The following is a 24,663-nucleotide window of genomic DNA, read 5'->3' as shown; positions in this document are numbered from 1 at the left end:
ATAATGTATTAAAGACTCGACTAGGTTCGGCAATCGATGAAGTTCTACCTGTAAAAACACCCACTCTCCATTCTTCGTGGCTGATTTGATCATTTTATCAGCCACTGGACCTTGACCTTGACCCAGAGAAATCGACTTGACACTAAAAGAAAATAAACAATCGACTCTTTTATGTTATTCTCGCTATCCATTCTGTTTTACTCAATTCGTACATTTCATGTACTTTTCCCCCGGTGTTAAATAATTATAGAATACCAACCCTTTCACATTCTTTGATGAGCGGGTGACACAACCCCCCCCCCCACACACACACCACAACCCCTCCCACTATACAACCCCTCCCACAATACAGCCAATACCACAACATAACCCCTCCCACAATACAGCCCCTCCCACAACATAACCCCTCCCACGATACAGACCCTCCCACAACACAACCCCTCCCACAATACAGCCCCGCCCACAATAATTACCCCTCCTACAATACAACCCCTCCCGCAATACAGCCCCGCCCACAACACAGCCCCTCCCACACCACAACCCTTCCCACAATACAGCCCCGCCCACACACGTAAGACACTTACATGTCCTGTACATCCATCTCCTTAGCGAACCTCAAGAAAGCGCCCATGGGGTCAGAGCCTGAGGACAGTACAAACACCAGGGGCGTCACCTTGGACATGTTCTCGTACAGTTCCGGCAAGGCGACGGGCGGGCTCTCAACGAATTCTTTACCCAGACTTTGTGCCACGAACTCTGTGATGGCTAGCGTGGTCTGTACACAGTTCATGTCATTTAATCAGCCAATGATTTGTTTATATGCAATGTTACAATAGATTAAAGTACAGTCAAGTCAAAATTATCATAACCAAACAAACTAGAGACTAAACAAGCAATTGATTGAACAAGCAATTGAACAAACAAGCAATGAACTAATCAAACAAACAAGAAACTGACCATCTCTTCCCTGAAGACCCTCACGAACATGAGTTTCTGAAAGTTTGTCAACCGCTCGTCCCAGTGGCCGTTAGCTTGTGATGTAGTGGACTTGTCTCCCTCTTTGTAAGGTGGGGGTTCATACACACTATAGTGGAACTTGTTACCTGGTGGGTTTGCTGCCACCTGAAAGTGTGGGTGTGTGGGGTGTGAGTGGGTGGTGGTTCATACACACTATAGTGGAACTTGTTACCTGGTGGGTTTGCTGCCACCTGAAAGTGTGGGGGTGTGGGGTGTGAGTGTGTGTGGGTGGTGGTTCATACACACTATAGTGGAACTTGTTACCTGGTGGGTTTGCTGCCACCTGAAAGTGTGAGGGTGTGGGGTGGGTGTGGGTTCATACACACTGTAGTGGAACTTGTTACCTGGTGGGTTCGCTGCCACCTGAAAGGGTGTGTGGATGTGTGTGGGGGAGGGGGGTGGGATAATAGAGTGAATAAACTTGGATCTCGTGACACCAGTCAACTAATGACAACAGCGATTGACAATAGCGTGTGTCATCATGTGGTGAAATTGACCTCTACATGAGATCAAACCTGTCGATCATCGGAGGCGTGACCTTACCTCATGACCCTGAACTTACCTCAATAGTTTCTCTAACCCTGACCTGACCTCAATAGTTTTCCCCACCTTGACCTATGACCTAACCTCAATAGCTCCACCACCTTGACCTATCCCCCACCTTGACCTATGACCTGACCACAATAGTTTCCCCCACCTTGACCTATGACCTGACCTTAATAGTTTTCCCCACCTTGACCTATGACCTGACCTCAATAGTTTCCCCCCACCTTGACCTATGACCTGACCTCAATAGTTCCACCACCTTGACCTATGACCTGACCTCAATAGTTTTCCCCACCTTGACCTATGACCTGACCTCAATAGTTTTCCCCACCTTGACCTATGACCTGACCTCAATAGTTCCCCCACCTTGACCTATGACCTGACCTCAATAGTTTCCCCCACCTTGACCTATGACCTAACCTCAATAGCTCCACCACCTTGACCTATCCCCCACCTTGACCTATGACCTGACCTCAATAGTTTCCCCCACCTTGACCTATGACCTGACCTTAATAGTTTTCCCCACCTTGACCTATGACCTGACCTCAATAGTTTCCCCCCACCTTGACCTATGACCTGACCTCAATAGTTCCCCCACCTTGACCTATGACCTGACCTCAATAGTTTTCCCCACCTTGACCTATGACCTGACCTCAATAGTTTTCCCCACCTTGACCTATGACCTGACCTCAATCGTTTCCCCCACCTGGACCTATGACCTGACCTCAATAGTTCCCCCACCTTGACCTATGACCTGACCTCAATCGTTTCCCCCATCTTGATCCAGACGGGAGTGAGCACCAGATCTGTGTGGATGCCCTTAAAGCACTCGAAGGCTTCACTCAGCTCACACGCCATCTTCCATGTGGTCAGCGGCAGCCAGTCCGTGCGGTCAGGCTTGGGCGTTTGTTGCTGCAAGACGTTCAGCGGGTCATCACGTGCTACAGGTCAAGCTCAACTCATATTCACAGTAGGGGTTACCTGTCTGTCTCACCCTTTGCATTAGCCGTATTACCATTCATATCAGCATTTGCAATTACTCGTATTACCTTTCTGTCTCACCATTTCTATCACCTACATTTCTCATCATTTGTGCCCCTGCCAGTTTCACCATTCGTGTCACCTGTCTGTCTCACCACTCATTCCACCTGCCTGCCTCACCATTCGTGTCACCTTTCTGTCTCATCATTCGTGTCAATTGTCTGTCTCACCATTTGTGTCCCCTGTCTGTCTCACCATTCGTGTCACCTGTCTGCCTCACCATTAGTGTCACCTTTCTGTCTCATCATTCGTGTCACCTATCTGTCTCACCATTCGTGTCACCTGCCTGTCTCACCATTCGTGTCACCTGCCTGTCTCACCATTCGTGTCACCTGTCTGTCTCACCATTCGTGTCACCTGTCTGTCTCACCATTCGTGTCACCTGTCTGTCTCACCATTCGTGTTACCTGTCTGCCTCAAGATTCGTGTCACCTGCCTGTCTCACCATTCGTGTCACATGTCTGTCTCACCATTCGTGTCACCTGTCTGCCTCACCATTCGTGTCACCTGTCTGTCTCACCATTCGTGCCACCTGTCTATCTCACCATTCGTGTCACCTGCCTGTCTCACCATTCGTGTCACCTGTCTGTCTCACCATTCGTGTTACCTGTCTGTCTCACCATTCGTGTCACCTATCTGTCTCACCATTCGTGTCACCTGCCTGTCTCACCATTCGTGTCACCTGCCTGTCTCACCATTCGTGTCACCTGCCTGTCTCACCATTCGTGTCACCTGTCTGTCTCACCATTCGTGTCACCTGTCTGTCTCACCATTCGTGTCACCTGTCTGTCTCACCATTCGTGTTACCTGTCTGCCTCAAGATTCGTGTCACCTGCCTGTCTCACCATTCGTGTCACATGTCTGTCTCACCATTCGTGTCACCTGTCTGCCTCACCATTCGTGTCACCTGTCTGTCTCACCATTCGTGCCACCTGTCTATCTCACCATTCGTGTCACCTGCCTGTCTCACCATTCGTGTCACCTGTCTATCTCACCATTCGTGTTACCTGTCTGTCTCACCATTCGTGTCACCTATCTGTCTCACCATTCGTGTCACCTGTCTGTCTCACCATTCGTGTTACCTGTCTGTCTCACCATTCGTGTCACCTGTCTGTCTCACCATTCGTGTTACCTGTCTGTCTCAAGATTCGTGTCACCTGTCTGTCTCACCATGCTTGCACCTGCCTGTTTCACCATTCGTGTCACCTATCTGTCTCACCATTCGTGTCACCTGCCTGTCTCACCATTCGTGTCACCTGCCTGTCTCACCATTCGTGCCACCTGCCTGTCTCACCATTCGTGTCACCTATCTGTCTCACCATTCGTGTCACCTGCCTGTCTCACCATTCGTGTCACCTGCCTGTCTCACCATTCGTGCCACCTGCCTGTCTCACCATTCGTGTCACCTATCTGTCTCACCATTCGTGTCAACTGCCTGTCTCACCATTCGTGTCACCTGCCTGTCTCACCATTCGTGCCACCTACCCACCTTATCGAGTCCACCAAGCGGGCCCCTGAGGAAAAAGTTCCACTCGAGTGGAGTTATCATCCCCTCTGTCTTCATGATCTCCGAGCAGAGCAGGAAGGAAAAGACCAGCTTGTGTTTCTCAAACAGTCCTCTGGGGACGAGGGGAGATAACAATGGTGTATTGTGTGGCCAAGGGAGATAACAATGGTGAATTGTGTGGCCAGGGGAGATAACAATGGTGTACTGGGTTGTGTGGCCAGGGGAGATAACAATGGTGTATTGTGTGGTCAGGGGAGATAACAATGGTGTGTTGTGTGGCCAGGGGAGATAACAATGGTGTTTGTGTTGTGTGGCCAGGGGAGATAACAATGGTGTTTGTGTTGTGTGGAAAGGGAGGATAACAATGGTGTTTGTGTTGTGTGGCCAGGGGCGATAACAATGGTGTACTGGGTTGTGTGGCCAGGGGAGATAACAATGGTGTACTGGGTTGTGTGGCCAGGGGAGATAACAATGGTGTATTGTGTGGTCAGGGGAGATAACAATGGTGTATTGTGTGGCCAGGGGAGATAACAATGGTGCATTGTGTGGTCAGGGGAGATAACAATGGTGTGTTGTGTGGCCAGGGGAGATAACAATGGTGTTTGTGTGGCCAGGGGAGATAACAATGGTGTACTGGGTTGTGTGGTCAGGGGAGATAACAATGGTGTGTGTTGTGTGGCCAGGGGAGATAACAATGGTGTTTTGTGTGGCCAGGGGAGATAACAATGGTGTTTTGTGTGGCCAGGGGAGATAACAATGGTGTACTGGGTTGTGTGGCCAGGGGAGATAACAATGCTATTTGTGTTGTGTGACCATGGGAGATAACAATGGTGTTTTGTGTGGCCAGGGGAGATAACAATGGTGTTTGTGTGGCCAGGGGAGATAACAATGGTGTTTGTGTGGCCAGGGGAGATAACAATGGTGTTTGGGTCGTGTGGCCAGACAAAATGGCGGAGTTTATTTGTTGTTTACAAAGTTTAAAAGATGTTTAAAGTATTTAACTTTTACATACAACTCGGAGTTTAGGCAATACAACGAAGACCCGATACACTTGGAGAGTTCTGATATATGTCCATAGAAACAAAAACATGCACTAATACCGTCATCCCATCCAAATATCCTCACCAGTTTCATTCATGTCCCTCATAGTGCTTGTCAACGTCATCTAACTATATTTGGCAGCACAATGCATTAGAAATCTGGCCAGTTTCTTGCAAAAACACACTCACTTACCTGGCAACATTTTTGTAAATACACATCGTCGTTTCGTTTAGACAAATGATCAGTCGCTCGCTCAATTCTTCAGATTTTTCGCTGGTTGATATAGTGTTGTTGAACAACTGCGAGATACGGAAGTTGATATTATAGGGCTAGCTACACGCTAATATCCAGTTTTTGAACAAACGCGAGATACGGAAGTTGATATTATAGGGCTAGCTACACGTTAATATCGTTTTGTTGAACAAATGCGAGATACGGAAGTTGATATTATAGGGCTAGCTACACGTTAATATCGTGTTGTTGAACAACTGCGAGATACAGAAGTTGATATTATAGGGCTAGCTACATGTTAATATCGTGTTTTTTAACACATGCGAGATATGGAAGTTGAGATTGTAGGGTTAGCTGCACGTCTCGCATACAATTTATGTGGACAGAATCGATTATATAGCGTCATTTTAAATTGGACAGTTTTGGATTTAGCCCGACAAGGTATTGGTCCCCTACAATTTTTGCTTGAAGGGCCCAGACAATAAAAATGAAAGTCAAGAGATGATGATGCGACCAGCAGACATAGGCACCTGTTTGAAGTACTTGAGAGAGAACTGATACATGGGGTCCACCTCTCCCATGTCAGAAACCACGAAGTACATGACCGATCCCCGCTCAGCCACACAGCGATACTTTTCTCGAGCCACGCTAATTTTCTCCTCCGTCGTTTCGGATTCAGCCAATCGTTGTTTGATCACAGCGGAAGTGACCTGTGGGATCACAGCATTAGCGCAGGTTTATCGGCTAATGTAAGCAATCAACACTTGTGTACCTCATTAACCATACAGCACACTGTAACATCTAAACATGGGAAACATTAACTAAGCACACTGTAACATATGAAACAGGGTGAGATTAATTAAGCACATTGTAACATATGAAACAGAGTGGGATTAATTAAGCACACTGTATCATATGAAACAGAGTGACATTAATTAAACACACAGCACACTGTAACATATGAAACAGGGCGACATTAATTAAACACACAGCACACTGTAACATATGAAACAGGGCGACATTAATTAAACACACAGCACACTGTAACATATGAAACAGGGCGACATTAATTAAACACACAGCACTCTGTAACATATGAAACACTGTAAGATCTTGATGACATAAAGCCCACACCTTGGAGTCGTTGAGAGTGTTGATGAGCTCCTCATTGTCCAGGATGTTGCCCTCAGACTCAAACAAAAGCTTGAGGATCTTGTCTTCAATGGCCAGCAGCTGGTTCTTGTCCGCGTTTATCCTCAGGATCAGCTCGTTCCTCTGTTCCTCCAGGTCAGGCCTCTCCAGGCTTACCACGTCACTGTGGACACAATGACGTCATGCTTTAGGTGGGTGGCGGTCACAATGACGTCATGCTTTAGGTGGGTGGCGGTCATAATAATGCCATTGTTTAGGTGGGTTAGATAAAACCAAGAAAGAACTTTAGTTAGAAGAGAAAAAAGTTGATTATAATATCTTTACATAGAGAATCGTTATGCGACGAGGCTTTGTTTAAAAAAATTCGTATTGGTGCAGATATCTTCTAACACGCAATATATTTGTTTAAGATCTTTTCGTCCAATATTCGATTCTAACCGAATTCAGGTAAAGTCGAGGTACTCAAGTACAGTGTTTCTTCAAGACTTTTTTCTCCGGGGAGGGGGGGGGGGGGGCACTTGAAATTTTCGGGGGGGGGGGGGGGGCGGTAGACTTTCTCCGGGGGGTGGACACTGTTAAATGTATATATTTTCTGTATAAATTCCATTTCGTTCCGGGGTGGGGGGGGGGGGGGGGGGGTGGGGGGCTCTGCACTCCCGAAGAGATGCCTGGAAAAAACTCTGCTCAATTAACAGGTTTCACCCAAAATTAATAATTTAAAAAAAACATTTTTTGTATGCTCAATCAAACTAACCTTTTATAAACATTTTCTACCAATAATTATCTTTAAAAAAATGTTAATTAGGAGTGGCTCAAGTAATTTTTTAAATAACGATGGATACCCGATAGTTTATCCAATTAAAAATGAAGCATTTTTTAATTAGATAATTTTTTTTACGAATTTTAATAATTGTGTGTACTATAAGCAGCTGAACATGAGGAAACAGGCATTGCTAATGAAATTTTAATGCATGTAAAGGGTTTTATTTCAATGCCTAATGCAGGCATTTCAAATTTTCAGTTCTTAAATAATGTCAATTTTTTCATAATCGTGCACATAAATATGTTACGAAGATAGAAAGTGTTGTCATTCTCAAGGTCTTTTCAAAGTCGCACAAAATTGGAATGAACTTTCTTACCTATATATTCATATGCTCAGTGATGGTGTAAAATCACCGCCTCTTATGTTCATAAAGAAATGTCACTTTTAGGGTGATACCTATCCTTAAGGTAAAGTTCAGATACCTATCTTTAAGGTAAAGTTCAGATACCTATCCTTAAGGTAAAGTTCAGATACCTATCCTTAAAGTAAAGTTCAGATACCTATCCTGAAGGTAAAGTTCAGATACCTATCCTTAAAGTAAAGTTCAGATACCTATCCTAAAGGTAAAGTTCAGATACCTGTCCTTAAGGTAAAGTTCAGATACCTATCCTTAAGGTAAAGTTCAGATACCTATCCTTAATGTAAAGTTCAGATACCTATCCTGAAGGTAAAGTTCAGATACCTATCCTTAAGGTAAAGTTCAGATACCTATCCTTAAGGTAAAGTTCAGATACCTATCCTTAATGTAAAGTTCAGATACCTATCCTGAAGGTAAAGTTCAGATACCTATCCTTAAGGTAAAGTTCAGATACCTATCCTTAAGGTAAAGTTCAGATACCTATCCTTAATGTAAAGTTCAGATACCTATCCTGAAGGTAAAGTTCAGATACCTATCCTTAAGGTAAAGTTCAGATACCTGAGCAGTTGGTCCTCCAGCCCTTTCTTGGTGACTGTGAAGTTGATGATGGTCACCTTGATGCACACCTCGGGCAGGTAATGGGGGTTGGACAGTTTCGTCGTCAGGTAAAACCGAAAGTTCTTGTCGTAATCGATGTCGCTGTCACCTAGCCGGATGAGCAGACGACCGCCCTAGAGTGAAGCAGACGACGGTGTCAACATTTACATCTTACACAGGTGTCTCGCTTGGTGTTGTTTACTTTGGGTACCTACCCCATGAGCTCTATGTTACCTGACCTACCCCATGAGCTCCATGTTACCTGACCTACCCCATGAGCTGCATGTTACCTGTACCTACCTCATCAGCTCCATGTTACCTGCACCTACCCCATCCCCTGCATGTTACCTGCACCTACCCCATGAGCTCCATGCTACCTGCACCTACCCCATCAGCTCCAAGTTACCTGCATTTACCCCATCCCCTGCAAGTTACCTGGATAAAGGTCTGCTTCAACAAGACCGGTCCCTGCATGTTACCTGCACCTACCCCATCCCCTGCAAGTTACCTGGATAAAGGTCTGCTTCAACAAGACCGGTCCCTGCATGTTACCTGCACCTACCCCATCCCCTGCAAGTTACCTGGATAAAGGTCTGCTTCAACAAGACCGGTCCCTGCATGTTACCTGCACCTACCCCATCCCCTGCATGTTACCTGGATAAAGGTCTGCTTCAACAAGACCGGCCAAGTTACCTGGATAAAGGTCTGCTTCAACAAGACCGGCCCCTGCATGTTACCTGCACCTACCCCATCCCCTGCAAGTTACCTGGATAAAGGTCTGCTTCAACAAGACCGGTCCCTGCATGTTACCTGCACCTACCCCATCCCCTGCATGTTACCTGGATAAAGGTCTGCTTCAACAAGACCGGCCAAGTTACCTGGATAAAGGTCTGCTTCAACAAGACCGGCTCCAGGGCTGGATCCAGCACCTCGCCAACATCCTCCAGCAGGATGGGAATCCCCGTACGGATACAGGCCTCTAGCGTCCGCAGGAAGTTGTTGTCCGTCATCTTGACGATCTTCAGCTTGTTGCTCGCCTCTTTGTTCCGGATCCAGCGGTTGGCCTGAAGGGGAGACAAGTCATATGGTTCTCTGTCATATAGTTCTCTGTTATATAGTTCTCTGTCATAAAGTTCTCTGTTAGATAGTTCTCTGTCATATAGTTCTCTGTTATATAGTTCTCTGTCATGTTGTTCTCTGTCATGTAGTTCTCTGTTAGATAGTTTTCTGTCATGTAGTTCTCTGTCATATGGTTCTGTCATATAGTTCTCTGTCATATAGTTCTCTGTCATATTGTTCTCTGTCATGTAGTTCTCTGTCATGTTGTTCTCTGTCATGTAGTTCTCTGTCATGTAGTTCTCTGTCATGTAGTTCTCTGTTATATAGTTCTCTGTCATATAGTTCTCTGTCATATAGTTCTCTGTCATATAGTTCTTTGCAGCATTGAGTGGTTGAATATTAAGGCAACCCCCAGCACATACAGAATACCACCCTCACCTTAATACATACCAACTGTCACCCTCTATAATTACCAACTGTCACCCTCTATACACACCAACTGTCACCCTCTATACACACCAACTGCAACTCTCTATAAACACCAACTGTCACCCTCTATAAACACCAACTGCCCCCTCCACCCCCCCCCCCCCCCCGCCCCTGACTAAAGACTGAGCCAGAGAGGAGGCACCGACCTGCTCCTGTGGGTCAATCATCAGCGGCCAGCGCCGGCCTCTGGTGACGAGAATGGCGTTCTCGATGGACACCTGGTCTTTGGGCAGCCCGTCCGCGTTCCACTGTCGGATCTCTATGGCGTCAGCCAGCACTGACACCAGCGTCATGTTCTTGGTGACCGGGATGTGCAGGGTAGCCAGTCGGTTGGTCCACTCTACGGACAGATAACACACATGGATTGTTTCGCTCAAAGTCTCTTACCTCGTCTCTAGAAATATCTGTTTAAGTTATCACTAATGTGAATAAAATCAAAGAACAAATGTGACAGCTATTTCATGATTGAACCCATGACTGAGCTGAACCACACGTGACAGCTCATGTTCCCCCACGTGACAGCGCCCCCTCCCCCGCCACGTGACAGCCCCCTCCTCACCCGTCACGTGACAGCCCATACGCCCCCCCCCATGTGACAGCCCATGTCCCGCCCCCCCCCACCAGACAGTCCGTGTCTCCCCCCACGTGACAGTCCATTATTCCCCCCCCCCCCCGTGACATCCGTGTCTCCCTCACCTTCAACCAGGTCATGCCTGTATGTGGAGGTGAAGGCACCGTAGTAGGCCACACAGGCGGCTGCCAGGAAGACGTCCCCCACCACGTTGTTCAGCTGTTCGTTGTAGCTAGCCACACTCTCCTCCCACCGGACCTTATTGGAGTGGTCATAAACACAACGTTCTTCTTAAAGCTCATCATTCTAATCACAGAAACAGATCGTTCTAGTCACAGCAGTCACACACATCGTTCTAGTCACAGAAGTTAGAAACACGTCGTTCTAGTCACAGCAGTCAGAAACACGTCGTTCTTCTTAAAGCTCATCATTCTAATCACAGAAACACGTCGTTCTAGTCACAGAAGTTAGAAACACAATATAGTTACAGCCGTCAGAAACACATTATCTCTATATATAATTCTCTTCTGGGAGACGTTAGAAAACAAGCTGCAAGCGCGCCTTGCAGTCCCCTCTCTTCCTCTCTATCACTACCACCCCCACCCACCACATGGTATGGTGAGCTGTGGTCACGGTAAATGTTTACAAACATAGAGCCGGGTTTAGTGACGGCTATTAGGGGCAGATAATTTAGTTTGTAACGATTTTAAACTTAGAGGAGGTAACTAAGTGGAGGCTGCTTTCACGGGGGGGGGGGGGGGGGGGTTAGGGTAGGGGTTGGGGGAAGGGGGGCGGGGTTAGTGTTTAAAAGCAAATATTTTCAGTGGCAGCATTGGTACTGTCGAATTCACAAATTATGAATTACTGAAAAGTAGAAAATAAAACAACTAAATAGCGGCGTATGATACGCCGCGGGTCGGCTCGTTCTTCTTATAGCCCATCATTCTAGTGACAGAAACACACCCAGTGACAGAGGTAAAAAAAAGCGTGCACCTGTTCGTCAGCTAAAGCTGTGGTCAGTTTAGACGAGCGTTTGAGCCTGGCGGCCGTGACGGCCATGCTACGCTCCAGGCCTTTCTTCTCGGCCAGGCTCTTGTCGAAGATAGCCTGTAGGCCTTTGATTTGCTTCTCCACCTCGGCCAGCTGGTCTTGTTTGGCCTTCAACACACGCATCACTTCATTGAGGACCTCCTGGGCTTCGGCCAGACTGGACAGCAACAACAGCAGTTTCAACAGCAACAACAGCAGTTTCAACAGCAACAACAGCAGTTTCAACAGCAACAACAGCAGTTTCAACAGCAACAACAGCAGTTTCAACAGCAACAACAGCAGTTTCAACAGCAACAACAGCAGTTTCAACAGCAACAACAGCAGTTTCAACAGCAACAACAGCAGTTTCAACAGCAACAACAGCAGTTTCAACAGCAACAACAGCAGTTTCAACAGTAGTAATTAGTTTCAACAGCAACAACAGCAGTTTCAACAGCAACAACAGCAGTTTCAACAGCAACAACAGCAGTTTCAACAGCAACAACAGCAGTTTCAACAGCAACAACAGCAGTTTCAACAGTAGTAACTAGTTTCAACAGCAACAACAGCAGTTTCAACAGCAACAACAGCAGTTTCAACAGCAACAACAGCAACAACAGCAGTTTCAACAGCAACAACAGCAGTTTCAACAGCAACAACAGCAACAACAGCAGTTTCAACAGCAACAACAGCAGTTTCAACAGCAACAACAGCAGTTTCAACAGCAACAACAACAGTTTCAACAGCAACAACAGCAACAACAGCAGTTTCAACAGCAACAACAGCAGTTTCAACAGCAACAACAGCAGTTTCAACAGCAACAACAGCAGTTTCAACAGCAACAACAGCAGTTTCAACAGCAACAACAGCAGTTTCAACAGTAGTAACTAGTTTCAACAGCAACAACAGCAGTTTCAACAGCAACAACAGCAGTTTCAACAGCAACAACAGCAACAACAGCAGTTTCAACAGCAACAACAGCAGTTTCAACAGCAACAACAGCAACAACAGCAGTTTCAACAGCAACAACAGCAGTTTCAACAGCAACAACAGCAGTTTCAACAGCAACAACAGCAGTTTCAACAGCAACAACAGCAGTTTCAACAGCAACAACAGCAGTTTCAACAGCAACAACAGCAGTTTCAACAGCAACAACAGCAGTTTCAACAGCAACAACAGCAACAACAGCAGTTTCAACAGCAACAACAGCAGTTTCAACAGCAACAACAGCAGTTTCAACAGCAACAACAGCAGTTTCAACAGCAACAACAGCAGTTTCAACAGCAACAACAGCAGTTTCAACAGTAGTAACTAGTTTCAACAGCAACAACAGCAGTTTCAACAGCAACAACAGCAGTTTCAACAGCAACAACAGCAACAACAGCAGTTTCAACAGCAACAACAGCAGTTTCAACAGCAACAACAGCAACAACAGCAGTTTCAACAGCAACAACAGCAGTTTCAACAGCAACAACAGCAGTTTCAACAGCAACAACAACAGTTTCAACAGCAACAACAGCAACAACAGCAGTTTCAACAGCAACAACAGCAGTTTCAACAGCAACAACAGCAGTTTCAACAGCAACAACAGCAGTTTCAACAGCAACAACAGCAGTTTCAACAGCAACAACAGCAGTTTCAACAGTAGTAACTAGTTTCAACAGCAACAACAGCAGTTTCAACAGCAACAACAGCAGTTTCAACAGCAACAACAGCAACAACAGCAGTTTCAACAGCAACAACAGCAGTTTCAACAGCAACAACAGCAACAACAGCAGTTTCAACAGCAACAACAGCAGTTTCAACAGCAACAACAGCAGTTTCAACAGCAACAACAGCAGTTTCAACAGCAACAACAGCAGTTTCAACAGCAACAACAGCAGTTTCAACAGCAACAACAGCAGTTTCAACAGCAACAACAGCAGTTTCAACAGCAACAACAGCAACAACAGCAGTTTCAACAGCAACAACAGCAGTTTCAACAGCAACAACAGCAGTTTCAACAGCAACAACAGCAGTTTCAACAGCAACAACAGCAGTTTCAACAGCAACAACAGCAGTTTCAACAGTAGTAACTAGTTTCAACAGCAACAACAGCAGTTTCAACAGCAACAACAGCAGTTTCAACAGCAACAACAGCAACAACAGCAGTTTCAACAGCAACAACAGCAGTTTCAACAGCAACAACAGCAACAACAGCAGTTTCAACAGCAACAACAGCAGTTTCAACAGCAACAACAGCAGTTTCAACAGCAACAACAACAGTTTCAACAGCAACAACAGCAACAACAGCAGTTTCAACAGCAACAACAGCAGTTTCAACAGCAACAACAGCAGTTTCAACAGCAACAACAGCAGTTTCAACAGCAACAACAGCAGTTTCAACAGCAACAACAGCAGTTTCAACAGTAGTAACTAGTTTCAACAGCAACAACAGCAGTTTCAACAGCAACAACAGCAGTTTCAACAGTAGTAATTAGTTTCAACAGCAACAACAGCAGTTTCAACAGCAACAACAGCAGTTTCAACAGCAACAACAGCAGTTTCAACAGCAACAACAGCAGTTTCAACAGCAACAACAGCAGTTTCAACAGCAACAACAGTTTCAACAGTAGTAACTAGTTTCAACAGCAATAACTAAAACAGCATCAACAGTAACAAGAATAGTATCAACGGCGGCAACATCACTACAAACAGCAACAACTGCTGCATCCTCAACAGAATCCTGAACACCAACAGCAGGAGAATGAACAGCAGCATTCCCAGCATTCCCAGCACAACCAACAGCAACATCAGCAACAGGCCAACTTACGCTTGCTTCTTCGGCTCCACCTGTTTGGCAACTACAGAGTAGATGTCCATGGCCCTAACCCACATGACCAACGACTTGCATGCCTGGTGAGGGTAGCAAGGTGTTGTAGCTAATTGACGGGGGTAGTTACACCATTTATCTAGGTATACAGCAAGGTGTTGTAGCTTAGGTGGCTAATTGACGGGGGTAGTTACATCATTTATCTAGGTATACAGCAAGGTGTTGTAGCATAGGTGGCTAATTGACGGGGGTAGTTACATCATTTATCTAGGTATACAGCAAGGTGTTGTAGCTAAGGTGGCTAATTGACGGGGGTAGTTACATCATTTATCTAGGTATACAGCAAGGTGTTGTAGCTTAGGTGGCTAATTGACGGGGGTAGTTACATCATTTATCTAGGTATACAGCAAGGTGTTGTAGCATAGGTGGCTAATTGACGGGGGTAGTTACATCATTTATCTAGGTATACAGCAAGGTGTTGTAGCTAAGGTGGCTAATTGACGGGGGTAGTTACATCATTTATCTAGGTATACAGCAAGGTGTTGTAGCTTAGGTGGCTAATTGACGGGGGTAGTTACATCATTTATCTAGGTATACAGTAAGGTGTTGTAGCTAAGGTGGCTAATTGACGGGGGTAGTTACATCATTTATCTAGGTATACAGCAAGGTGTTGTAGCATAGGTGGCTAATTGACGGGGGTAGTTACATCATTTATCTAGGTATACAGCAAGGTGTTGTAGCTAAGGTGGCTAATTGACGGGGGTAGTTACATCATTTATCTAGGTATACAGCAAGGTGTTGTAGCTTAGGTGGCTTATTGACGGGGGTAGTTACATCATTTATCTAGGTATACAGCAAGGTGTTGTAGCTAAGGTGGCTAATTGACGGGGGTAGTTACATCATTTATCTAGGTATACAGCAAGGTGTTGTAGCATAGGTGGCTAATTGACGGGGGTAGTTACATCATTTATCTAGGTATACAGCAAGGTGTTGTAGCTAAGGTGGCTAATTGACGGGGGTAGTTACATCATTTATCTAGGTATACAGCAAGGTGTTGTAGCTTAGGTGGCTAATTGACGGGGGTAGTTACATCATTTATCTAGGTATACAGCAAGGTGTTGTAGCATAGGTGGCTAATTGACGGGGGTAGTTACATCATTTATCTAGGTATACAGCAAGGTGTTGTAGCTTAGGTGGCTAATTGACGGGGGTAGTTACATCATTTATCTAGGTATACAGCAAGGTGTTGTAGCTTAGGTGGCTAATTGACGGGGGTAGTTACATCATTTATCTAGGTATACAGCAAGGTGTTGTAGCTTAGGTGGCTAATTGACGGGGGTAGTTACATCATTTATCAAGGTATACAGCAAGGTGTTGTAGCTTAGGTGGCTAATTGACGGAGGTATTTAATCATTTATCTAGGTATACAGCAAGGTGTTGTAGCTTAGGTGGCTAATTGACGGGGGTAGTTACATCATTTATCTAGGTATACAGCAAGGTGTTGTAGCTTAGGTGGCTAATTGACGGGGGTAGTTACATCATTTATCTAGGTATACAGCAAGGTGTTGTAGCTTAGGTGGCTAATTGACGGGGGTAGTTACATCATTTATCTAGGTATACAGCAAGGTGTTGTAGCTTAGGTGGCTAATTGACGGGGGTAGTTACATCATTTATCTAGGTATACAGCAAGGTGTTGTAGCTTAGGTGGCTAATTGACGGGGGTAGTTACATCATTTATCTAGGTATACAGCAAGGTGTTGTAGCTTAGGTGGCTAATTGACGGGGGTAGTTACATCATTTATCAAGGTATACAGCAAGGTGTTGTAGCTTAGGTGGCTAATTGACGGAGGTATTTAATCATTTATCTAGGTATACAGCAAGGTGTTGTAGCTTAGGTGGCTAATTGACGGGGGTAGTTACATCATTTATCTAGGTATACAGCAAGGTGTTGTAGCTTAGGTGGCTAATTGACGGGGGTAGTTACATCATTTATCTAGGTATACAGCAAGGTGTTGTAGCTTAGGTGGCTAATTGACGGGGGTAGTTACATCATTTATCTAGGTATACAGCAAGGTGTTGTAGCTTAGGTGGCTAATTGACGGGGGTAGTTACATCATTTATCTAGGTATAGCTCAGGTGGCTAATTGACGGGGGTAGTTACATCATTTATCTAGGTATACAGCGCTATAAAGTCTGACCTTGGAGACTTTAGCGACGACATCCGGCACAAAGTTGGGCATGGCCGTGTACTTTCTGACCTTGGCCAGCTTGGCCGCAGGGATCTTGTCCTTGTCGTACTCGGCCAACCTCTTGAGAAAATTGCTGTCTCCCAGCATGGCTTTACAGCTTGCCCAGTCTGTTCTGAAGGATTACAGGACACACGTATAGATGCACGTTTTACCGTATAGATGCACGTTTTAATTTCCTTCATCTAATGTTGCTTTAATTGTCATGCTTTAATTTTAATTATTTTTGTACAACAGTAACAAAATAAATGGCCTCACACGTTGTCAAGTATCAACACTATGTTTACTACAACACATGACCTACTTGTTGCCCAGCAAGATGGCCACAGCTTCTAGAACCGTCTGGACCAGCTCTGGGGGTTTGGTGAAGACCCTGATCTCAGAGATGTCGTTCTTGTCCAGGGCGTCGAGAGCCTGGGGACGGGAGGACAGTCACGTGATAGGTAGACAGCGTGTACGTACTTCATACAGTGTGTATGTACTTCATACAGTGTGTACGTACTTGATACAGTGTGTACATACTTCATACAGTGTGTACGTACTTCATACAGTGTGTACATACTTCATACAGTGTGTACGTACTTCATACAGTGTGTACATACTTCATACAGTGTGTACGTACTTCATACAGTGTGTATGTGATTTATATAGTGTATAACACACACCAAGCATACACTAACAGCAGCAGTGATGTTACCATTACACTAACAGCAACAGTGATGTTACCATTACACAACACCCCATCCATACACCAACAACAGCAGTGATGTTACCATTACACAACACCCCAGCCATACACCAACAACAGCAGTGATGTTACCATTACACAACACCCCAGCCATACACCAACAACAGCAGTGATGTTACCATTACACAACACACCCCAGCCATACACTAACAGCAGCAGTGATGTTACCTTGACAGCAGCTTCAAGAGCCGGAAGTGCCTCGTTCAAATCTCTCTGCGCGTCGTCTGCTATGGCCTGTGTCTCCTCTGCTGTCTTTTTGGCCTTGGCCTCGTCGATGGCCACATTTTTCTGGACCTGAAACACGTGGGACAGGAGGCCGCGTTATTTTCTTACGTCGGACAGGAGGCCGCGTTATTTTCTTACGTCGGACAGGAGGCCGCGTTATTTTCTTACGTCGGACAGGAGGCCGAGTTATTTTCTTACGTCGGACAGGAGGCCGCGTTATTTTCTTACGTCGGACAGGAGGCCGCGTTATTTTCTTACGTCGGACAGGAGGCCGAGTTATTTTCTTACGTCGGACAGGAGGCCGCGTTATTTTCTTACGTCGGACAGGAGGCCGCGTTATTTTCTTACGTCGAACAGGAGGCCGCGTTATTTTCTTACGTCGGACAGGAGACCGCGTTATTTTCTTACGTCAGACAGGAGACCGCGTTATTTTCTTACGTCGGACAGGAGGCCGCGTTATTTTCTTACGTCGGACAGGAGGCCGCGTTATTTTCTTACGTCGGGCAGGAGGCCGCGTTATTTTCTTACGTCGGGCAGGAGGCCGCGTTATTTTCTTACGTCGGAAAGGAGGCCGCGTTATTTTCTTACGTCGGGCAGGAGGCCGCGTTATTTTCTTACGTCGGAAAGGAGGCCGCGTTATTTTCTTACGTCGGACGGGAGGCCACGTTATTTTCTTACGTCGGACAGGAGGCCGCGTTATTTTCTTACGTCGGACAGGAGGCCGCGTTATTTTCTTACGTCGGACAGGAGGCCGCGTTATGAAACACATGGGACAGCAAGTCGCGTTATTTTCTTAAAGCACAAAACACAATGTTTTTGTCTTGTGTTTACTGATTGGGTGTCTTACGGTGCAGATGATATCTAAATTAGAAGTCGCTAATGCAGCGTTGTCAAGTGATGGAAAAACAAGTCTAACATTATAATCAAATCCCCTCAAAGACAAACGTTAAATTCCCAAAGAAAAGCCTTAAAATCCCACCAAAGTCCAACCTTGAAATCGCACCAAAGACCAACCATGAAATCCCACCAAAGACCAACCATGAAATCCCACCAAAGACCAACCATGAAATCCCACCAAAGACCAACCATGAAATCCCACCAAAGACCAACCATGAAATCCCACCAAAGACCAACCATGAAATCCCACCAAAGACCAACCATGAAATCCCACCAAAGACCAACCATGAAATCCCACCAAAGACCAACCATGAAATCCCACCAAAGACCAACCATGAAATCCCACCAAAGACCAACCATGAAATCCCGCCAAAGACCAACCATGAAATCCCACCAAAGACCAACCATGAAATCCCACCAAGGACCAACCAAGAAATCCCACCAAGGACCAACCATGAAATCCCACCAAAGACCAACCGTGAAATTCCACCAAAGACCAACCATAAAATCCCACCAATCAAACGTAAACCACTCACCGTGTCTGCCTTCTCCTGGTCGATCTTGAGCCTCTCCATGAGACTGGCGGTGTCTGCAGACTTCTGCTTGAGCTCTGGCTCCAGGGCCACCAGCTCTTTCTTCATGTTGTCCACCAGGTCGTTGGTAGAGAACAGCTTGGCCAGGCCGTTGGACACCCGCTCACGGGCCATTTTGATCACACTGGTCAGTGGGGACATTATTGATGAGCTAGCTCGGTCAGTAGCACATACCTCACCTATTCTGTGCAACCTCAGTATCTCAGACCACCACACATACCACACCTTGTCTCCTCTATAGCAAACTGCCAACTTCATCCCACCACAACAACTTTACCCCCACCCCCTACTCTACCCCACCCATAACCGACCCCTACCTCGATCAGCATGACACATACACTCCCACATACACTCCCACACACATTCCCACATACAATCCCACATAACACTGTCACATACACTGCCACGCACTTTTGTACATGTCATCTCCATCTCCACCCCACTGTCTTCACCCAGCCTGATCATCCCCCCTCCCCCATACTGACTGTGCCTTCTCCTGCACCATGCCGATGTAGAGGTTGATGAGCTCACTCCACCATGCCACCCACCCATCCTGACCCCCCCCCCACCACCCTGACCCCCCCACCACCCTGACTCCCCCTACTGACTGTGCCTTCTCCTGCACCATGTCGATGTACAGGTTGATGAGCTCACCCCACTACCCTCCCCACCCTGACCCCCACCCTGCCAACCCACCCATCCTGACCCCCCACCACCCTGACCCCCCCACCCCCACCGTGCCAACACCCCCCCCCCCCTACTGACTGTGCCTTCTCCTGCACCATGCCGATATAGAGGTTGATGAGCTCACCCCACTACCCCCCCCCCCCATCCTGACCCCCCCCCCCCACCAACACCCTGACCCCCCCACCCCCACCCTGACCCTTCCCCCTACTGACTGTGCCTTCTCCTGCACCATGCCGATGTAGAGGTTGATGAGCTCGCCCCACTACCCCCCCCCCCCATCCCCATCCTGACCCCCCCCCCTACTGACTGTGCCTTCTCCTGCACCAAGCCGATGTAGAGGTTGATGAGCTCACCCCACAATCCACTCCCCACCCTGACCCCCCCTCACCCCCTGACCCCCCTAACCCCCCTACTGACTGTGCCTTCTCCTGCACCATGCCGATGTACAGGTTGATGAGCTCACCCCACCCACCCTGACCCCCCCACCCCCCTGACCCCCCTACTGACTGTGCCTTCTCCTGCACCATGCCGATGTAGAGGTTGATGAGCTCACCCCACTACCCCCCCCACCCCCACCCTGACCCCCCACCCCCACATTGACCCCCACCCCCCTGACCCCCCTACTGACGGTGCCTTCTCCTGCACCATGCCGATGTAGAGGTTGATGAGCTCACACCACCCCACCCTGTCACCCCCCCACCCCCACCCTGACCCCCCACCCCCACACCCCTGACCCCCCCTACTGACTGTGCCTTCTCCTGCACCATGCCGATGTAGAGGTTGATGAGCTCACCCCACTACACCCCCCCACCCCCACCCTGACCCCCCACCCCCACACCCCCTGACCCCCCCCCCCCTACTGACTGTGCCTTCTCCTGCACCATGCCGATGTACAGGTTGATGAGCTCACCCCACTACCCCCCCCCCACCCCCACCCTGACCCCCCACCCCCACATTGACCCCCACCCCCCTGACCCCCCTACTGACGGTGCCTTCTCCTGCACCATGCCGATGTAGAGGTTGATGAGCTCACACCACCCCACCCTGTCACCCCCCCACCCCCACCCTGACCCCCACCCCCACACCCCTGACCCCCCCTACTGACTGTGCCTTCTCCTGCACCATGCCAATGTAGAGGTTGATGAGCTCACCCCACTACCCCCCCCCCCCCACCCTGACCCCCCACCCCCACACCCCCTGACCCCCCCCCTACTGACTGTGCCTTCTCCTGCACCATGCCGATGTACAGGTTGATGAGCTCACCCCACTACCCCCCCCCCACCCCCACCCTGACCCCCCACCCCCACCCCCCCACCCCCCCCCCCCTACTGACTGTGCCTTCTCCTGCACCATGCCGATGTAGAGGTTGATGAGCTCACACCACCCCACCCTGTCACCCCCACCCCCACCCTGACCCCCCACCCCCACACCCCTGACCCCCCCTACTGACTGTGCCTTCTCCTGCACCATGCCGATGTAGAGGTTGATGAGCTCACCCCACTACCCCCCCCCCCCCCCACCCCCACCCTGACCCCCCACCCCCACACCCCCTGACCCCCCCCCCTACTGACTGTGCCTTCTCCTGCACCATGCCGATGTACAGGTTGATGAGCTCACCCCACTACCCCCCCCCCCCCCACCCCCACCCTGACCCCCCACCCCCACCCCCCCCACCCCCCCCCCCTACTGACTGTGCCTTCTCCTGCACCATGCCGATGTAGAGGTTGATGAGCTCGAGGTACGAGGTTGGCGTCGTGTAGTAGCGCCGCTTGAGTTCCTTGAAGAATCGTTCAGCCATGTCGGTCACGCTGACGTGGATCTCCACACACATCTTGCACACATTGGCCTAGACATCGGGATGGTTAGACATCAGGATGGTAAGACATCAGGATGGTAAGACATCAGGATGGTAAGACATCAGGATGGTAAGACATCAGGAGGGTAAGAAATCAGGATGGTAAGACATCACGATGTTCAAACAGTAGCATGTGGAGACAGGATGGTTAGTGAGAAACACCTTGGTGCTAGTTAGCGTGATACACCTTGGTGCTACCTAGAATGGCAGATATGTTCCCCATCTCCCCAGCACATTAGCTAAACGCTTCAGGTGTAAATCATGGGATATCAAACGTGACTCACCTTGACCTTGTGACGCACCAAACATGACTCACCTTGACCTTGTGACGCACCAAACGTGACTCACCTTGACCTTGTGACGCACCAAACGTGACTCACCTTGACCTTGTGATGCATCAAACGTGACTCACCTTGACCTTGTGATGCACCAAACGTGACTCACCTTGACCTTGTGATGCATCAAACGTGACTCACCTTGACCTTGTGATGCACCAAACGTTACTCACCTTGATCTCATCGGAACAGCCCAGATTGACGGTTTTAAAGAAGGAATTGGCCACGCCCAGCAGGGCCTCACGTGGCCACTCAATGAACCAATCAATGGTGCAGCAGTTGACCAGGGACGGGAACATGCGACACCTGGCCCTGAAGGTCGAACCCACGGGCGACATGCACAGTACGATGTGGAGGTTGTTTCTGTAGATACACGGCTAGGGGTCAATTGATGGGGTCAGTTGATGGGGTCAGTTGATGGGGTCAGTTGGTGGGGTCAGTTGATGGGGTCAGTTGGTGGGGGTCACTTGATGGGGTCAGTTGGTGGGGTCGGTTGGGTCAATTGATGGGTCAGTTGATGGGGTCAGCTGTTGGGTCAGTTGATGGGGTCAGTTGATGGGGTCAGCTGTTGGGTCAGTTGATGGGGTCAGTTGATGGGGTCAGCTGTTGGGTCAGTTGATGGGGTCAGTTGATGGGGTCAGTTTATGGGGTCAGTTGGTGGGGTCAGTTGATGGGGTCAGTTGGTGGGGTCAGTTGGTGGGGTCAGTTCGTGGGGTCAGTTGATGGGGTCAGTTGTTGGGTCAGTTGGTGGGGTCGGTTGGGTCAGTTGATGGGTCAGTTGATGGGGTCAGTTGTTGGGTCAGTTGATGGGGTCAGTTGATGGGGTCAGTTGGTGGGGTCGGTTGGGTCAGTTGATGGGTCAGTTGGTGGGGTCAGTTGGTGGGGTCAGTTGGTGGGGTCAGTTGGTTGGGTCAGTTGATTGGGTCAGTTGATGGGTCAGTTGATGGGGTCAGTTGGTGGGGTCAGTTGATGGGGTCAGTTGATGGGGTCAGTTGGTGGGGTCGGTTGATGGGGTCAGTTGGTGGGGTCAGTTGATGGGGTCAGTTGATGGGGTCAGTTGGTGGGGTCAGTTGATGGGGTCAGTTGATGGGGTCAGTTGGTGGGGTCAGTTGGTGGGGTCAGTTGGTGGGGTCAGTTGGTGGGTCAGTTGATGAGGTCAGTTGGTGGGGTCAGTTGGTGGGGTCAGTTGATGAGGTCAGTTGGTGGGGTCAGTTGATGGGGTCAGTTGGTGGGGTCAGTTAGTGGGGTCAGTTGATGGGGTCAGTTGGTGGGGTCAGTTGGTGGGGTCAGTTGATGGGGTCAGTTGGTGGGGTCGGTTGGTGGGGTCAGTTGATGGGGTCAGTTGATGGGGTCAGTTGGTGGGGTCAGTTGGTGGGGTCAGTTGGTGGGGTCAGTTGGTTGGGTCAGTTGGTGGGGTCAGTTGGTGGGGTCAGTTGATGAGGTCAGTTGATGGGGTCAGTTGGTGGGGTCAGTTGGTGGGGTCAGTTGGTGGGGTCAGTTGATGGGGTCAGTTGATGGGGTCAGTTGATGAGGTCAGTTGGTGGGGTCAGTTGGTGGGGTCAGTTGGTGGGGTCAGTTGGTGGGGTCAGTTGGTTCGGTCAGTTGGTTGGGTCAGTTGATGAGGTCAGTTGGTGGGGACAGTTGGTGGGGTCAGTTGATGGGGTCAGTTGATGAGGTCAGTTGGTGGGGACAGTTGGTGGGGTCAGTTGATGGGGTCAGTTGATGGGGTCAGTTGATGAGGTCAGTTGGTGGGGTCAGTTGATGGGGTCAGTTGATGAGGTCAGTTGGTGGGGTCAGTTGATGAGGTCAGTTGGTGGGGTCAGTTGATGGGGTCAGTTGATGGGGTCAGTTGATGGGGTCAGTTGGTGGGGTCAGTTGATGGGGTCAGTTGATGGGGTCAGTTGGTGGGGTTAGTTGGTGGGGTCAGTTGGTGGGGTCAGTTGGTGGGTCAGTTGATGAGGTCAGTTGGTGGGGTCAGTTGGTGGGGTCAGTTGATGAGGTCAGTTGGTGGGGTCAGTTGATGGGGTCAGTTGATGGGGTCAGTTGGTGGGGTCGGTTGGTGGGGTCAGTTGGTGGGGTCAGTTGGTGGGGTCAGTTGATGGGGTCAGTTGATGGGGTCAGTTGATGGGGTCAGTTGGTGGGGTCAGTTGGTTGGGTCAGTTGGTGGGGTCAGTTGGTGGGGTCAGTTGATGAGGTCAGTTGGTGGGGTCAGTTGATGGGGTCAGTTGATGAGGTCAGTTGGTGGGGTCAGTTGATGAGGTCAGTTGGTGGGGTCAGTTGATGGGGTCAGTTGGTGGGGTCAGTTCGTGGGGTCAGTTGATGGGGTCAGTTGTTGGGTCAGTTGGTGGGGTCGGTTGGGTCAGTTGATGGGTCAGTTGATGGGGTCAGTTGTTGGGTCAGTTGATGGGGTCAGTTGATGGGGTCAGTTGGTGAAGTCGGTTGGGTCAGTTGATGGGTCAGTTGATGGGATCAGTTGGTGGGGTCAGTTGGTGGGGTCAGTTGGTTGGGTCAGTTGATTGGGTCAGTTGATGGGTCAGTTGATGGGGTCAGTTGGTGGGGTCAGTTGATGGGGTCAGTTGATGGGGTCAGTTGGTGGGGTCGGTTGATGGGGTCAGTTGATGGGGTCAGTTGGTGGGGTCAGTTGATGGGGTCAGTTGGTGGGGTCAGTTGATGGGGTCAGTTGATGGGGTCAGTTGGTGGGGTCAGTTGGTGGGGTCAGTTGGTGGGGTCAGTTGGTGGGTCAGTTGATGAGGTCAGTTGGTGGGGTCAGTTGGTGGGGTCAGTTGATGAGGTCAGTTGGTGGG

At 48.7% G+C, this 24,663-nt stretch overlaps 1 protein-coding gene across 1 annotated transcript in view; it reads right to left on the bottom strand.

Moving 5' to 3' along the window:
* The window catches only part of LOC131956080 (dynein axonemal heavy chain 6), a 68,244-nt gene that overhangs the window by 9,176 nt on the left and 34,405 nt on the right, over positions 1–24,663 (bottom strand). Inside the window, exons 31-50 of the mRNA XM_059320466.1 lie at positions 22,033–22,222; positions 21,361–21,515; positions 18,926–19,106; positions 17,436–17,561; positions 16,824–16,933; positions 16,472–16,634; positions 14,274–14,356; positions 11,426–11,639; positions 10,558–10,690; positions 10,008–10,201; positions 9,192–9,377; positions 8,275–8,447; positions 6,518–6,698; positions 5,914–6,093; positions 5,345–5,451; positions 4,094–4,223; positions 2,323–2,475; positions 958–1,122; positions 585–775; positions 49–142 (exon numbers count right to left, since the gene is read on the bottom strand). Of these exons, the coding sequence (XP_059176449.1) occupies positions 49–142; positions 585–775; positions 958–1,122; positions 2,323–2,475; positions 4,094–4,223; positions 5,345–5,451; positions 5,914–6,093; positions 6,518–6,698; positions 8,275–8,447; positions 9,192–9,377; positions 10,008–10,201; positions 10,558–10,690; positions 11,426–11,639; positions 14,274–14,356; positions 16,472–16,634; positions 16,824–16,933; positions 17,436–17,561; positions 18,926–19,106; positions 21,361–21,515; positions 22,033–22,222 (3,109 nt within the window). The remainder of the gene's footprint in view (positions 1–48; positions 143–584; positions 776–957; positions 1,123–2,322; positions 2,476–4,093; positions 4,224–5,344; positions 5,452–5,913; positions 6,094–6,517; positions 6,699–8,274; positions 8,448–9,191; positions 9,378–10,007; positions 10,202–10,557; positions 10,691–11,425; positions 11,640–14,273; positions 14,357–16,471; positions 16,635–16,823; positions 16,934–17,435; positions 17,562–18,925; positions 19,107–21,360; positions 21,516–22,032; positions 22,223–24,663) is intronic.

The sequence above is a fragment of the Physella acuta genome, unplaced genomic scaffold, assembly GCF_028476545.2.
Source record: "Physella acuta isolate Inbredline_101_S28 unplaced genomic scaffold, ASM2847654v3 ptg001126l, whole genome shotgun sequence".
NCBI classification, from domain to species: Eukaryota; Metazoa; Mollusca; class Gastropoda; family Physidae; genus Physella; species Physella acuta.
The sequence above is the reverse complement of the archived record's forward strand: the minus strand, read 5'-3'. Positions and strand labels throughout refer to the sequence as shown.